The sequence below is a fragment of the Sinocyclocheilus rhinocerous genome, unplaced genomic scaffold (assembly GCF_001515625.1).
Source record: "Sinocyclocheilus rhinocerous isolate Xijiao unplaced genomic scaffold, SAMN03320098_v1.1 scaffold988, whole genome shotgun sequence".
Classification (NCBI taxonomy): Eukaryota; Metazoa; Chordata; class Actinopteri; order Cypriniformes; family Cyprinidae; genus Sinocyclocheilus; species Sinocyclocheilus rhinocerous.
The window spans coordinates 2,161,810-2,180,088 of NW_015650363.1; the positions used below are offsets into that span (position 1 = coordinate 2,161,810).

General features: G+C 36.3%; 1 protein-coding gene across 1 annotated transcript in view; it reads right to left on the bottom strand.

Annotated features, from left to right (window-relative positions):
• The window catches only part of ipo11 (importin 11), a 174,434-nt gene that overhangs the window by 71,852 nt on the left and 84,303 nt on the right, over window positions 1-18,279 (bottom strand). Inside the window, exons 18-21 of the mRNA XM_016516984.1 lie at window positions 7,106-7,139; window positions 6,787-6,827; window positions 6,574-6,690; window positions 3,147-3,260 (exon numbers count right to left, since the gene is read on the bottom strand). Coding sequence (XP_016372470.1) covers window positions 3,147-3,260; window positions 6,574-6,690; window positions 6,787-6,827; window positions 7,106-7,139 — 306 coding nt within the window. The remainder of the gene's footprint in view (window positions 1-3,146; window positions 3,261-6,573; window positions 6,691-6,786; window positions 6,828-7,105; window positions 7,140-18,279) is intronic.

Here is an 18,279-nt window from a genome sequence, read left to right on the forward strand (position 1 = left end):
TTAATGTAAATATTAACAATTATTTAAATAACTATTAATAATTATCAAATTAATTGTAGTTATTATTTGAAGAGTTCATTTGCAAAAAGATAACTCGGTTTTTATAAATTTTCATAAACCATGTTTTTTTATTGTGCATTTCAAGTAATATAAATCAAACTGCAGTTGATAATAATAACTAAAAAAATACAGGTAACTTACAAAATTAAAGTTAATTGAAAGTATGCTTTTTTTATATTATAAAAGTTAGTTTTTTAGCAAAAGCAGATAATCCTCGATCCCTTTTAGTCAGTTTTGACGAAACTCCTCTCAGCTAGCGCGTCTTTTAGAAAGTGACTAGCAGCCTTGTCATCTGACCTGAATGCTGTGCGCTGATTCACTAATACGGACTTATCGGGTTGTGTTCACAAACAACAAGAGTGCTTGTCGGTTTTTGCTGTAAAACGAGAACTTGCGATGCCTTGACAGTGGACAATACCGGCTTTTGTGACAAAACGTGTTTAGGGTTCAGAACATGCTGTATGTGGAGAATAATGCACGGCTGAGGTTTTTGTTCTCTTCACTTGCCATTATTTAATGTAATTATTAACAATGATTTAATAATAAAAATCATAAATAAATTAAATTATTTAAATAAAAATTATTTAAATAATCACAGTGTGTTTCAGACAAATCCATTTCTAACAACACATAATATTACAAAAAGAATTTTGGATGATTGCTTTTCATGTCAGTCAAGCTACAATGTACACACTGAACTTTCCCATTTAATCAAAAGTTTTTTAGTCAAAAGACTTCCTGCTTTGAATTATAGCCTTGAATATATATGAATTATGGAATTACACACACACATACGTGTGTGTGTGTGTGTGTGTGTGTGTGCATGTGTGTGTGTGTGTGTATACAGGGTTTGAAATTAACACTCTCTCTCAGCAAATAAATAAAAATCCCTTGTTTTCTCCTCCATGCACAGTATCTCCACAGAACACTCTCCAAAGCTGCAGATCCGGATATATATATATATATATATATATATATATTAGTGCTGGGCAACGATTGACATTTTTTATCGCGATTAATCGCATTGTTATGCACAAAATTCAATGAATTCAAAAGTAGTGTATTATGCACTTTTTTTAATTTAAAAGTACTGCTATATGAACAAAAGTGCAATAACATTTAGTTTGCAAACACTTTAAACAAATAAGGAGCTTTTTACAGCAGTATTCCTTTTACATAGTAGCAGTTAAAATATTTATTGTAAATCTCAGCTTATAACACTAATGTAATCAAATTAAACATAAAACCAAAGTTATTTGCCACTGCCAGGGCATTAATGTTTTTACAGAAAATATTTTATAGATTGTTATAGAAAAACAAGTTATGCCCAGAGTCCAGAGCCTCGATCATTACATTATAACAGGCACCTTCCGAGTAGAGACATGCACAATCGCGGGACCTAACGCAGCAGAGTGCGGCGCGGGACAACACTTGATGAGCGGGTAGAGACTCGTGTGTGCGGGATGCGGGGGAATAAGGGTGTACTCACACTAGGCAATCTTAACCGTGACCGAGCGTGTCTGACCTCCAAAGCCCGGTTCGTTTGACTAGTGTGATCGCTCCGTGCTGCGCTCGGTTGGAAGAGGTGGGCCAGAGCGCGGTTCAGTTATATATAGATCAGTGAGTGTGAGCGCTAACTGCGCCGGAGTGCGGAACTTCTGATACGTGCTGCATGATTGCGTGAACATTTCTGAGCGGCAAAAGCGATAGACCTGTAAAGCAATATATTGTGAGAGGGCCATGTGTTACCGCATCCCAAACAACTCAAAATAATAAACCACAAAGTTAACAAAACAATGCACTCCACTGTGCTGAGCGAAACGTCCTATTTCCCACTTATGAAGTCGTGAGCACTTCATGTGAGCGATGCTGCAGTCTTGGGCCCACCAAAAATGCTCTCATTGGTTGAGACATTTTTAACTCAAAGCGAACTTCCGCCAACACCGCGATGACGTCATAATTGCCGCGCACACCAAAGCGAATTTGCGGACGCGTCGAGTATAAATCAGCCTAAATCAGAGCGTGTGTGCGTTAGATACAGTGAAGCCAGCGCGTTAGTTTAGAACTCTTCTATTTTTTTTTTTAATTGTAGAGAGTGTGTTAATTTGTGCAATGATAACCTACCAGCAATGTAAATGATTTTTTAAATATATTAGAATGAGTACATTACAATATAAATTTATTAGAACAAGTACACTATTATTTATGGGCTTAAAAACAAGATGCAAACAATCAGAATATTGTACCTGGTTGGGAATGCACAATGTAAACATGAAACATATGCAATTACCTATATTGTACTGTGGTACAGTTATGGAGGCCCTTCATAATGCAGAGGTCAGTTGCCTGCTCTGCCAATAGTTAGAAATGGCACTATAGTATGCAGTGTTTAATAAACAGCTGTTTTACTAAATTCTGCTGAGGTGAAATTCACTGCAGTCATGTATCGTGCTACGTATCGTATCGTGGCTATATTTTTTTTTTTTAGTTGTCACAAAAAGTGTGAAAAGGGTTGTTCCTGTATCAGCAAAGTGTTGCTCAGTGGAGTTCTCAGTTAAACCAAGCTCAAGACATCTAGCTACTGCAGCCTCCGGATGGTTTAAATGTGAGTGTCACTCGTCTCCTCAGGGGCCAGAGTGACACAGAAACTGCTCCTGATGCACGGAGCAAAAAAAAAAAAAAAGAAAAGAAAAGGAAAAAAAAGACAGGATGAAATGAGCAGCTTGCGGGATCCCATGTGGAAGAAGATGGAGAAGCACTGTGGCAATTTTCACATACACCCATCAATAACAAGCCTCTGTCCGCATGTGTGTTCATACACTCACAGCAGGAAGGGATGAAGTGTATCATACAAAAATAAAGGTCTTCAGCATGTATCAGAAAACCAGAGAAGTGCTCAGCAGGGCTGGAGGGCATTTGTTCATATTCACAGACGACGACAGTGAAAATAAGGCCCCCCATCGGTGAAGGTATGCGCATCACGTTCAAGTGAGCACTTGAAACACAGACAGAATGCTAAACACCTGACTCGACCGTTTCAAAGGCTCGTTATCTGTTTCATTCTTGGTCCCGCGGGTATGCCGTACCTGTACAAGATGGATGAGGGTAGTGAGAATGGCACAGCGGAGCATGTTGTGTTCTTCAGACTGCTTCCACAGAACAGGAAGGTACTGAACCAAGCAGCCCACGTACGGTCGAATCTAGAAGAGAGGGGAAAAAAGTAACCCACTGATCTCAATTGCAAAGGAGCACACACAAAATAAATGTTTGTTTTGAACTTGAATGTTTCAGACAGGTCGATAAATTATTAATGAACTTAAACAAATATATAAAGAAATACATTTAAAAATAAAGAAAAAATTATAATAATAGTAAGAAAAAACGAGTATAACAAGTAGTATTATTATCATCAACAACATCACTATCATCACAATATTATTTTTACCCAGTACCCAGTCAGTACAAAATTATGTTTGTTATTTAAATGATACTAACAGTCACTATCGCAAGAACTTTTGTGGCAAGAGCTACTTCTGTCTTTGTTGCAGGTTTTTATTTTTATGCTGCTCTTGCAATTTATTCTGCGATTTGGTACCTGATTTAATGAAAAATATTCCATGAATTATTCCTATAGATAACATTTGGAATCTCTGTCTAAATCCTCCCTCACATCTCTCTCCCGGTCTATTTTTGCAGTGGTGTGTTAAAACTTTATATTCTTCAATTCCTATTAGCATCCTTTACTGCTGGAACGCTTCTCAAGCAGGGAAACAATGAAATTCAGAACAATGTAATCAAAATACATCATATTTACATACAAATGTAAAACTCAGTGCTTCCAGTGTTGACTTCTCAATGATATTTACTTCACATGTAAATCTCTAATAGGGCTGTGCAATTAATCGCATGCGATTGTCATGCGCATCTCGTCAGTAAAGCCGGTTCCGTGATTAGTAGTAAATCTCCATCACCTGCTTTCAGATGGAGCGGCAGCTCTGTGTAATAAATGCCGCTCCATCTGAAAGCAAGGTGATGGAAATTTACTACTAATCACAGAACCGGCTTTACTGACGAGATGCATATGACAATCGCATGCGATTAATTGCACAGCCCTAATCTCTAACATACTTAAAGGGTTAGTTCACCCAAAAATTAAAATTAGCCCATAAATTACTCGCACTCAAGTCATCCTAGATGTATATGACTTTCTTCTTTCAGACGAATCCAGCTGGAGTTATATTAAAAATTGTCTTTGATTTTTCAAGCTGTTTAATGGCAGTCAGCGGGTGTTGCAGTGCATCAGTCCAAAAGAAGTTAAATAAAAAGCACCCATCCTTAATAAAAAGTGTCTCACACAGCTCCAGGGGGTGAACAAAGTCCTCCTGTAGCGAATCGATGCGTTTTTGTAATAATAAATTTAATCTAACTTGCGCCAACAGTTGTACACGGAAACAGCTCCGGGCGGATGACGTATGAGGTCAGCGTTGCGCATGCGCCGCACTTTCTCATTGTAACTGGATGCAGTAGTTTAGTAAACATTCAATTTGTGTGTTTTTTTGTTTTTTTTTGCTGTCAAGCTCCTAGCATTTTGGTGCTTTATTAGCATTTTCTTCTGCTCAAAGGAAAACAGTTTAAATATGCCGAAAGCATACTGCCACTGTGCACCAATCACTGATGACAGTATATGCATATCTTGGTGCTTTGCTTTACGATTATTAAAAAAGAAACATCCCTAAATTAACTGCAAAACATTTTGTGAATTAAACTGATTACACTGCCAATTAAACTTTTAAATATAGTTTTAATGGCTGTCTGTGCTACAAGTTACAAAACTAGGGCTTCATAAATGTCATATCACAAAGGTTTTTTTTTTACTGCTGTGCTTTTAAGACACAACAACATCCCATGTGAAATGAGCAAAATAAATGTGCTGAATGAACAATTAAAAGTTAATTGCAACTTTATTTCTCACAATTACAACTTCAGATATTGCAATCGGGAAAAATAAAGTTGCAATTGACAATTTTTTAACTCTAGGTTAAAACGGCTTCATCAGATTTGAATTGTTATTGTTTCTTATAATTGTTATTTTATATCTCACAGCGTGACTTTCTCACAGTGTGACTTTTTCAGTTTCTTAGGCAGAAACAAGCTTCCCTCAGTATCGGACTGAAATGATCAGGGACTGTATTCACAAGAAACTCTTTCTCTTTTTTTCTCAAAATGCTGCACCTTCCTAATGCTAAGATCCTTCAAAAGGAAATGCAGAGCTGCAGGTGCTTCTGATGTTTAGGAATAACAGTATCTACCCAACATTCTCCTTTACCTCACCCATGACTGAACTGGCCCGGTTTTTTATTTCTGATCATACAATAGGCATCACTGATGTGTAAAGAGGATGATCTGTGTTGACCTAATGTCAAAAAGTTAAAAATTCTGAATGAAACATTTTTGTTTCTCAACAAATTTCAACAAATGGTATTTTTAGACTCGGGAGGAAGTCAAGAGTTCTGAAAGTTACAGAATGTGGCATAGTACAAGGAACTCTTATCTCAAAAGATCAAGAACAACATGATTCCTCATTATACAATATTTTTAACTCTTTGAGAGAGAACTGTAAATATGTGAGCAAACTAAGAGAGAGATTACAAACCGCTCTCAAAGGTTTGAATTGACTTCCAAACTCCTGTGCCTAGAACATTCCACATGGTCTTTTACAATGGGACAGCCAGTTGAGATTTTATACCATGAGTGACGTAAGCTTTAACAAAAGACTAAAACGAGCTAAGCTCTGGCATGAGGAACTTATGAAAAAGCAGTTAAAGATCAAAGAGAGTATGATGGAAAAGCCATTATCGCACAAGTAGTGAAAAAGATAAAAATACAAAAATCTTACAAAAAAGATTTGTCAAAAGATACATTTCTGAGCTCACAATGATGCAAAACGAGAATACATTTTCTCCTAAGGTGGTACAGCACATCTGCATGAACCAAAGAAATGGATGGACGTGCTGCATGAAAACACTTTCATATTTAATACTGGTCATTTGACTAATCTTTAAGCTGAATATATGCTCCTACAGGGCAATAGAGGAGCACTAAATCATTCAATAGGGAATTAAATATCTCCTGTGCTGCAAAAGGTTGACACGGAAGGTTACTTCTGAAAGCTTTCAATGTACACACGGTATGACTGGCTGTAATTTATGCATGTTTGACTGAACGAAGCTTAAATCACAAGCTTTGCATTCTAACATGGCTAAAATAAATGTCATTCATCAAATGGCTCCGAGTCAAGGCTCACGCAGTAGCTAAAGGTTATTTTCAAAGCAGGTCATGGCCTTGTGCTCAGTCAGCATTGTTTGGCAATGACATGACCATCAATATGTGCCGTTCAGTGTGCAAAAACAAATAGAGGCCTGAGGAATATCTAGAAAAGCATTAGATCGGAGAATCAAGATTGAACCCTCTTCAGATAACTTCATTTGACCTCTCGGCAGGGCTGAATCTCACCTGGATGCTGACTCTCTCGATGACGCAGGAAATAACGTGGAGAACTTGCATTTTGGTGTCGCATTCATTGACCTGTTGCAATAGCTGGAACAACAGGCCGAAAATAGACTCCAAGTACTGAAAAGGAATGAAAGAGTTGTCAATGAAGACCTTTAACTCAACAAATGAAATGCAATGATGCCAAATGTAAAAAAAAAAAAAAAACAATCTTACCGGTAAGAACTGCTCAGTTCTGAACTCAAAGTCATCAACGGGTAAGGCTGAGTTAAGTTTAATGACTGGAGGCGAGAAGCAATGAGCTCTTAAATACACATGATTACCTGACATGCAGATGAATGAGGATGAAAGTGATTAAAGTAATCATTCGAAGCCATGCAAACAAACAAGCAGGTGTTGTTGAATGGCTAGGGGTTAATAGGCAAAATAATTACAAGAGTGCTTAAATGCATCCAATTAAAGCTGACAAATGACCAGCCCTGCTGTAAAGTCTGTAAACTACGACGGGCTTAGCATCACTCAGAGGAAAGGATATCCAGCTTTAGAGTTGTGGCTGTTTCGATGCGAACCTAAAACAGAGAAAAATTGCATTATCATACAAAAATGAATAAAGCATGATCTGGGCTATTAAGTATGAAATGTAGAAGTGTGTCGTTTCCACACCACTACTGGCACCAAATGAAATGGGAATAATGATTCAGACCTTCTGAACAAATGCATCTGAGACATTTTCACTGGTTCACTATTGCTGGATTTTTAAAATTTTATATGAGGAACATTTTTGTGCTTTTTCCTTGACTTCAGGATTAATAATTTCCAAGAATTTTCTATTTCTACTGTTTCCACAAAAAATATTAAGCAGCACAATCTTGTTTTCAAGATTGATTGAAGAAGATATGTTTCTTGAGCAGCAAATCAACATATTAGAACGATTTCTGAAGGATCGTGTGACACTGAAGACTGGAGTAATGATGCTGAAAATTCAGCTTTGCCATCACATGACCAAAAAGTTCAACTTTTGTCTCGTCAGTCCACAGAGTATTTTCCCAAAAGTCTTGGGGATCATCAAGATGTTTTCTGGCAAAACTGAGACGAGCCTTTGTTCTTTTTGCTCAGCAGCGGTTTTCGTCTTGGAACTCTGCCATGCAGACCATTTTTGCCCAGTCTCTTTCTTATGGTGGAGTCATGAACACTGACCTTAACTGAGGCAAGTGAGGCCTGCAGTTCTTTGGATGTTGTTGTGGGGTCTTTTGTGACCTCTTGGATGAGTCGTCGCTGTGCTCTTGGGGTAATTTTGGTCGGCCGGCCACTCCTGGGTGGCCATTTTTTTGCCATTTGTGAATAATGGCTCTCACTGTGGTTCGCTGGAGTCCCAAAGCTTTAGAAATGGCTTTATAACCTTTTCCAGACTGATAGATCTCAATTACTTTCTTTCTCATTTGTTTCTGAATTTCTTTGGATTTCGGCATGATGTCTAGCTTTTGAGGATCTTTTGGTCTACTTCACTTTGTCAGGCAGGTCCTATTTAAGAGATTTTTTGATTGCGAACAGGTGTGGCAGTAATCAGGCCTGGGTGTGGCTAGAGAAATTGAACTCAGGTGTGATAAACCGCAGTTTTAAGAGGGGGGCAAACACTTCTTCACACAGGGTCATGTAGTTTTGGATTTTGTTTTCCTTTAATAATAAAAACCTTCATTTAAAAACTGCATGTTGTGTTTACTTGTGTTATCTTTGACTAATATTTAAATTTGTTTGATGATCTGAAACATTAAAGTGTGACAAACATGCAAAAAAATAAGAAATCAGGAAGGGGGCCAACACTTTTTCACACCACTGTATATATGACTTTTCAAAAAATATTAAAAATCATACCAAAATTCAAACTTCTAAACGGTAGAGTATGCGTTTTCTCAAGACCCCAACCATCCCTTTCACCCCATTCCCCTCTGCCAGTGTTCAGTCAAACAGGTAGTCCCTCCTCAAACTCACATCACTGGAGATTTAAGTGTTCCACCAATCCCTGGCTTGACCAGAGTACACGGCAGCACACTTTAGGAAGTCTGTGCACAGGTGGCTTACTTATAGTTTTCTCTGCACATTAAAATGGGCTAAGAGAAAATATTTTATACGCTTCACCTCCAAAGAACTCTTTTAAAGGACAGCCATTAATATCACCTTAAATCAGTGTGGTACATGTTGACAAGAGACCTCTAAGCCTACTCAAGTTTCCTCAACATATAAATCTTGAGAGTTAGCCTGTAACCAAAACAAAATTAGCATCATTAAAAGGTCATGCCGGTATGGGATAACGGAGGAGCCTGAGGAGGGTGTTAGCAAGGATCGCATAAAGAGTACGACTCAAGCAGGTGGCTAATGACAGACTCCGCCACCCTCTCACAATGATCTATTACACAGGCTGATGGGACAGCATGCTGCACTCCACAAACAGGTTTATAACGAGCTATAGCAGGAGCTGATGAAATTTCCCCAACACATCAAACTTAATGATCAAGCAATTTTCTGTTTAATAGCCAAGGGCCTAGAGCAATGCATTTATTAAGTAGTTAACTGACAAAGACCCAAGCGGACAACAAAGACATTTTGGTCCGATTCATCTTGGGATAGTTCTTTCATTCAAAGTCCATTTACAACTGGAAGCTGCTTTGTTGCCTCACCAATGGTCGTTATTGTTCATGTTAATGGAAATGCTGGAAACTCTCAATTTTGATTTATTTTTTGTTGCATATAGTAAAGAAAAACCAGTCTTCCAAATTAGGGATACACAATACCATATCATATTAGTCATCGGTCAATATTAAACATTTAAAATGTATCACTAACAGAAGATACTGGATATTTAGGTAAAACACTTTACAATAAGGTGTCATGTTAACATTTTTAATACATTAGTTAACATGAACCAACTATGAGCAATATATCTAATAGGATTTATTAAGTTTTGTTAATGTTAAATAAAAATACAAATGTTCATTCTTTGTTCATGTTCGTTCACAGTTCATTAACGATTGTTAACAGAAACAACTTTTGATTTTCAAAAAATTATAATACAGAAAATTACATTATTAATAATAAATGCTGTAGAAGTATTGTTCATTGGTATGTTCACTAATGTAGTTAATGTTAAGAAATGAAAACTTATTGTAAGACGTTACCCATATTTAGTTACAAATTTCATAGCAAATTGAACTGTGGTCATATATTGCTCACTTAATCTTTTATACACTAATATATATATACCCGCCAGTTGATTTTTACCCGCATTTGGCGGGTGTTAATTTCAAACCCTGTATATATAAATATATATATATATATATATAGTCTAGACAAATTCACATCAAATTAATGAATTTAAAGAATTTTAATAAACACTTATTGATCAATGGTCATTACATGAAAATTATTATCTGTTTATCTGGATCAGTCAGGATTATAGTATCATTGAACCTGATTTGTAAGATAGTTGTTCCTCACTGTTGAATGATCTGTTTTAATCACATAATTAGTAAATTATTGGTAACACTTCACTCTCATTGTTATAAGTAATAAGCTAACATTTAGCATAATTACAGGAAACTAACCCTAAACCGTACATGTTGTTAGCTAATATTACTCAGCATGTAATTGTATAATTACACTGTAACAAGTAAACAAGGACACCTTAAAATAAAGCGTAACCAAATAATTTATGTTAGATGAATGAAAGCATGTTAGATGAAAGTATGTGATTTCGGATACAGCAACTGTCAGTGTGAACATCCCATAAGTCTCTAAGGGGCTACAGCTGTACTCGTAGAAGACTGTTAGAGCAGCGCCGCACAGGTGGAACAGTTTGCACTTCATTTACACTCCTATTTAGGCTATTAGGCTATTTAGGCTCCTATATTCATTGCTGAATGACAGGTTGTAAAGCACGTAACTACCAGGAACAATAAAATCAGCTGAGAAAAAAAATAAACATGTTACCGAATTCAATCTATCTTCATCTAAAAAGGGTTTAAGAGGGCTTACATATTGTACAGAGGAATAAAAGCAGAGATAAGCAGCGCTGCCTTCTCTCTTAAGAGGCATTAAACATCAAAAAACGGCTGAAAATAAAGCACTCCGCTCCCTGCCAGAGTACAGAGCACCCACCCAGTAGATATAAGAGAATTATGAGTGAGATGGGATTCTGTGACAGTAACCCTTTAACGAGGTATATGCCTGCCTGCGGAAGCCAGACGAGTCCACGTGCAACCTGGCCAACCAGAGAGCTCGATCAACATGGATCTGCTCACCCAAAGGTTCTGCCTGCATCACTGTTATCAGTCTGCTCAGCTTGCCTCCGTTATGGATATGAGTGTCTAATCCTGCTTTCTTTAGCTCGTCTGAATAAAGAAGCTAGTGAATAATAGCTATTAGTCTCCACGAGCAATCGCAGAAGACACAGCTGCTGCAGTAATTCCCCCTCAAGACTTCCCACGCAAACACAGATCCATGCGCTGTTCATTTTTCACTGTTTTCTGTTTTGGCTATAGTTTTTGTACTTTGAAGAAAACGTCCTATCAACATAGTTAATATTTGACATATTGTATTCACACGTTTTTGAAATGGCTTAAAATGTGTTCAAGACAGACTCGCAAAATGTCAAAAAAATTAACAAATCTAATTTTAACCAAATACATTTGAAATAACAAAATACAGTCTTTAAAAAGCACTTAATGAACACATAATGCTTTAGAGATGCTCAATAAAATGTTCTGCTCATAAGCGATAATAGACATTGTTTTTTTTGTCTTCAGACATCACGTTTCATATTTCATTAAGCTCTTCACTGATATTGTTGTCCCCTTGACCCTTGTACTGTATATTATCACAGAATTAATTTTTATAATGGATTTTCATAGTTTTCTTCTGAATCTGGGACAATGGTAAACACAAAATAAAAATTATTTGAAGGTTTTAATGTGACCATTCAAAAGCAAAAAGTTGAAATTAATTTAAAAGAAAGAAAGAAATAAAGATTTTTTTCTTCTAAACATTTTTTAAATAACTTAAAGTGCTATTTTGTTCTCATCATATTTTTTCAAAAGCATGTTTTAATTAAGTAATTATTTCGTTATAATGATTATTTTCATTATTGTTGACAAAAGTCAAAATCTAATTTTACAATTACAATTTTCCCAATAACTGATGATTTGAAACAAAAACATTGACATGGATAATTAGACGTCAAAACAATAAAGAGAATGTAGTTTTTCCCCTACTGACATAGTGGCACTGCAAGTGAGGGCTGCTGCGCGAGTGTACAGTATCTGCAAATACAAGCTGTACATATGTATGAGGGTGCGTGCATATGAAAGCGATTAGTCGATTCTTTTCAAGCTGACAAACCGTGAAATAGAAGTAGCCCGATCTCATTTCCTTTGCATAATATAGTTCGGGCCACGTTGAAACATGAAAGATAAATGATCTACTGCTGTGTTGAAAGCTCCTGGAGGCAGGAGAGCTACACTGTCTCCAACTCTGGTGAGGTCCCTCATTTCTGAACCGCTGAAATGCAGCACATTCAGTGTTATTGACTAGCTGCCTTATTGTGCCTAGAATAGAGGTCAATAATTAGAAGACCACAGCTGACATCCATCCAGACCAAAGTCATCTATTAAATTAATAATGAAGTTTATATAATTTTAAACGTATCATAAAAAGGCACGTCAAGCTCTTTTTCCCCTACAAGTCTGCGACAAAAAGCTTCAGGTTTAAAGGTGGGGTAAGCAATTTTTAAAAAAGGCTTTAGAAAACTGATTCGGGCCAACTAGCAAAACAAACACCGCAACAGCTAAAGTCAAGCGACCGTTGAAAATCATTTGAAATTTGTGTCAATACATCATGAATAGAACGCAGCAGCAGTTTTCTGTTGGGGATTTGTCGTGTCGCGCCACATCCAGTGTAGACCATAGATATGTATATATATATGTATGGTGTAGACAGCATCACAGATTATAATGAGTTCCATAGTATTTTGTCGCGCCGCGCCACTCACGTCCGGTGTAGACACGGTGTAACATTGGTTTTGCTTTGTTTCACAGAACTAATCGTTGCCTGGGTTGCGTACATATGTGTGGGGCGGAGCTATCAAAATAGGGGCGAGACCCTTTTGGGGTAGGGGCGTGTTTGTTTTGGTGATTTCAAATGTCAACATTGGCTACTAGAAATCGCTTACCCCACCTTTAAGACTTGATATAGCATTTAATTTACACACATTTATTAAAAAAAAAATTTCTATTATCTACTCAAATCAAACACATCTGCATCTGTTTAATGACATAACAAATTAGTTTAGTAGAGATTACATACTGGACCATTTTGGACTCTTTCTATATAATTTAAAAATGCCAAGGTCAATACTTCATATTTCCTCAAATCTATTATTTATGATATGTTACTTCTTATTATCATCTCAGTCCTTATAAAATCTGTGATTAATCAGAATACCTTGGATTTACTCTGTATAGGACACAACTAAATTGTTCCTGGTAAACACATTCTGACAAACAAATATAACTTTAATTGGTTGTTAAAAAAATTGCCACTCACACAAAGTTTGATTATTATTTTGGTCATTATTTGAATGGTGGCTGACTGGCCTATAATGAATTTCCAGACTCGTGGAGCTTTAATTGAACCCAGGAAATGACCGATGGGTTGTTTTATAAGCAGAAGGGTAAAATCTCCAGAGTTGTTGATATGTTGGAACAGTGTAAGAGTAGTTTGCCTTTGCCTGGAGCCTCCGGGCCCCGCGGCAACTGTCAAGTCTACTCACACCGCGCGTCTGCACACTGACATGACAGCACCTCTAGAGCGTTGATGGCTCACCTTGCTCATAGACCACACTCACAACTATGAATGTAGAGTCCGCTAATTTGCAGAAAGTAAACTATCAGTTTAGTCGACATCTTCTTGCTAGGTCAAAAAAAAAGTAAAAGTTAGCTTGTTGAAGTGTGGTTTGGTTACAGCTGCAGATAAAAATTGTAGCCAATGGTTAATTATTAGTTCACCCAAAAATAAAAATTCTTCACATGGCACTGTGTTCTTACATGCAAGCAGCTCATGATCCGCTGTTTTCAACCATCTCTGAGTGGCTCGGTTCGCACTAAATCAAACTAAACTCCATCTGCTCACATACTTTCTGTGGATGGATCAATTCACTGGATTTGTAAAGAGATGCATTTGTAAAACTGTTTTCAAAGATACTGCCGTTTTACAGCAAAATAAAACTTGAGGGTTTAACTCTTGCAAAAGAAGAAATCAAGATAAACTAATTTTACTACTGTAAAGTAAAATAATTATATGTATTATGAAATATTCATTTTTTTCATTTACATTTATTTTACAGTGCAGTTTTATTACTATGGTAATATATTACTGGATAAAATAATAATAATAATAATTATTATTATTATTAATTAATTATTTTTTTAATTGTTTGGCTTTCTAAAAACACCAGTGTAAAAGTGATGTGGACTGAGACACTATCACAACTAAAAAGAGGTTTGAGTCCACTTTAAAATCCAGGTACAAGTCAATGAATAGACTTCACTCTGTTCAAATAGGTTACTAAAAAGTGGTTGGGGATCTTCATTTTCCCCAAAGTACACCAGATTAATGCATTTAAATATAAAATATACAATATTTTCTTCCAAGGTCCATCCCAGTCTGTGGGAAGGTTCTGCGGGAAACACTGCTCCAAAATATCTTCTTTTGTGTTCCGAAGAAGAAAGTCATAAAGTTTTGGAATAACATGAGGGCCAACAAATAACGACGGAATTTTCATTTTTTGGAGACCTATCCCTTTTAATGCTACACCATAGAAATGCTGCTCCCAAAGGAAGGAACCAAAAATGAACGATCTCAAGAGACTCCCCTAGAAAAGCGTCTCAGGTTTTACATTTATATTGCTCTGTCGCCATTTGAGACTCACCCTTGAGACGCGACAACATTTCAATGCCTGACACGTATGCGATGAAATGTGAAATACATTAAATGAATATCTTATCGGCCTTCCCAGTTTGTTCCGTTTTCCATTGTTCAATAATATTTGTCCGCAGTTCCCTCTCTGGATGGGTTAGCTGAGTGAAACGGAGCTGGGTTTTTACTCGGTTTGATAAGTTAAAAACAAACATGTTAACTTTATTTGGATTCCCTGTCGCACGTACTTAGCAGCTGCACAGCTGAAGGAGAGTTAATAGTGTTTGGTGAGCCCGTGGTTTGCCTCATTCCAGTGGTCTCTGACTCCAATTTCCCGTGGCACGCATGTAAATACATACACAAACACCCAAGAGAGTTTGAACAGCATGCTAATGGTCTGTCATCTCCACAACTTAAATATTTAAACTGGATCTGCTGAGCCTATGGAGCCTGCAGGAGCGATATGGCATGAGAGACTGGGCTGCACATCGGCCTTGGTGCTTAGACTACACTGGCTTACATAAATGCAATGAACAAATCAATGAATAAATAAGTACATGTTAGGGTCGGGCAGTATGACGGCATGAACAGCGTGATGCAAGAAATATCCACATGGATTATGACTGGGCAGGACCGTTACACTATTTACATGCTATTCGAGAGAAACATGGAATTTGAAAATACAGAGTGGAACGTCCAAAATAAGTTAAAGAAATATTATGAGATGCTTGCACAATTCAAAACAGATTACAGAAAAGTTATACATTATTTATATTACTTAATGTATACTGGCGTCTACACTGACTATATAGAATTTAAAATTGTATTTAAACCTGTAAATATATAAAAATAACACAAAAAAAGAAATTATATAAAATGAATAAGAAATATTTACATTTCTGCACTAAATCACGAATCAAATATGCTAATTTGTGACACGGATCAGCAGAGTTAAGATTCAATAGCATTTGGATTTGTCTCATTTTTGATTCTTCTACGGTTTAATACTGTGAAGCTGCTTTGAAACAATCTGTATTGTATAAAGCACTATAAAAATAAAGGTGACTTGACTTGATATTCATTTTGCTGTCGTTAAAGTAAAAGAGGGACACACCAAATAGTAATACATTCTTACATTCAATTGAATTTTTGTGAAAAATTGTGTCAATAATTTCTAATTGAAAAAAAAACAAAAAAACAAAATAGAAGCATTTAACTAGTAGTCTTGGACTTTTACACTTACATTTAATTTCCTGAAAAAATAAGTATATTGTCATTTATGCCATTACTATGATATAAAACTATTCATACAGCGATGTAAGATTTTTAGTTTAAGATAATAAGTTTAAGTTGAAGCACTAAAATGACTAACTGTATGTATTAGGCATTAGTAAATGTAATGTACATTGGATTCCACATTGACAATTTAGAATTAAAATTTTTATTTAATAAATAAATAAAATTACTTGAAAAAATTTAACAAAGAAATTATATAAAATAAGAAATATTTCAGATACTGCAAGTCATGAACCAAATATTCAAATTTGTGACACTGATCAGATTAATTTCCTGTCATTAAAGAGGAATATTTAATAGAATTTTTGTGAAAAAATTGTATGTCAATAATATAATTTCTAATAAAAAAAAATACAATAAAAAATTTTTTTTTTGCAAGTAGTCTTAGGTTTTTTACATTTACATTTAATTTCTGCAAAATTAAATATATTGTGATTTATGCAGTTACCATGATATAAAACTATATAAGATTCCGATCATACTGCCCACCCCTGGTACATATTCACCCTCATGCTAAGTGCGGCACAGCAATAACTTTCACCATCAGTACGATGACGACAGAGGTGCATACTGTGCCGTAATCAATGTCTTAAATGTAAATGTAATCAAGCCGGGAATGGCCAACAGGTAGGTGTGAAACCTAGATAAAATGCTTGGATGATTTCATGCTGCTGTCCCCATTTTAGAACGCAGCATTTCGTAGCCAGCGACAGCAATCAAATTTCCAATCAGGTTGACGGAAATGAAAATGATTTGTGGATCGCCCTTCGCCTTGAACGTTCGAAGAAATCCCAAAAACACTTAAGTGATAATTTTCCTCTCTCTCCATCACCAAATAAACATGTCCATCCCTCTGCCAGCTGATAAAGCCTTCATTCCATTTTCAAACTACGATAATACCAACAAGAAAGGATTCTCACAAAATCTGTCCGCATATGGTGAATCCCAACAGCTATTGCTGACATCCTAGTGTTGTATAAATATATTGTTACCACATACTTTAAAATTTTAAATGGGAAAACTAAGGATGTGCAAAACATCTGTTGAGTACAAACACCAACAATTAAAAACTCTTCAACACATTAAAGGATATTCAACAAATTCAGCAACAGTTTTGTGCCAGTATTTAGCCTATCACAGTCTCCACAAAAGAAAGACCTATAGATTATGCAAAATAATGGGGACACAGCTGGCTATTTGAGATCAGACAGTAACTCTTGAAATTTATTGTTGAAGGCAATGAATGTGTTACAATAGTGCTCCTCTGATGAGTACAGAAGCTGTGCTGTAATGGTGAGGAATTTAGAGAGCTCTCAGACAGGGTTTTATCATGCTGACAGTCTCTGTGTTAGCACACTAAAGCATAGCACGCTAATGTCGTCAGCCGGATAAGTTCCCTTGAGAAATGTAGTCTCTAAATTAACCCCCCTTAAAGAGCCACCTCTAAAACAAAAATTAGATAAAAATTAAAAAAAAAAAATAACTGCACAGACTTGCAGAAGATGCAGGCAGTCAATTCTGTCAATGCATTTAACAGCATACACTCAAAAAAAATGATACATTTCAGTTTATTTAAAAAAAAAAATTTCATTTAGCACCATTGTTTTAGGTTTCTCATTCAAACAATTGCATTATGTTAAACTGACATGAAAGAGTTGCGTTTTAGCTTAACTCAATATTTTCATTTTGAAAGAACATGTTTCAATTAAGTTGGCCAAAATAACATCTGATACTTGTTCAATTTACTTAAGTAAATGAAGTTAATCCAACACAATTCTTTTCAACCACTTTACTTAATTCATTTGAGCTGAGAGTACATAAATTATTTTAGTTGTGTAACTAAGAACAGGATTTCCCCTTCCCATCATGCTTTGCACAGGGCTGGATAGGGAGAGTAAATGTTGAAATAAAAGGTTATTTTAAGTATTTTTTTAAATCAAGATGATACAATTGGGAGACTGGTTAATGTTCTTTTATGTTTGGATTTAAAAGTGTTTCTGGCATGTTAGTGTTTTTGGGGGGTTACCATTGTGGTGAAGTGTAGAGCATGTGCTTGGGTTGAGGACCTGCTAACGAGAATTAAAGTTTTAGCAATTAAAAACAACTACATTGGGCATGCCATGGATGTAACAAAACAATCTTATGGCTAACACCTATCAATAAAAATCTTTACAGAGTAAAGATTTGTGAAAGTTCTCATTAGATAACATTTGTAAAAATTGTTCTTGTGATATGGCAGCCATATCACCCTGTAGCCCAAGACTGGTTGCCCAATGAAGCTAAGCAGGGCTGAGCCTGGTCAGTACCTGGATGGGAGACCTCCTGGGAAAACTAGGTTGCAGCTGGAAGAGGTGTTAGTAAGGCCAGCAGGGGGTGCTCACCCTGTGGTCTCTGTGGGTCCTAACGCCCTAGTATAGTGACGGGGACACTATACTGTAAAAAGCACTG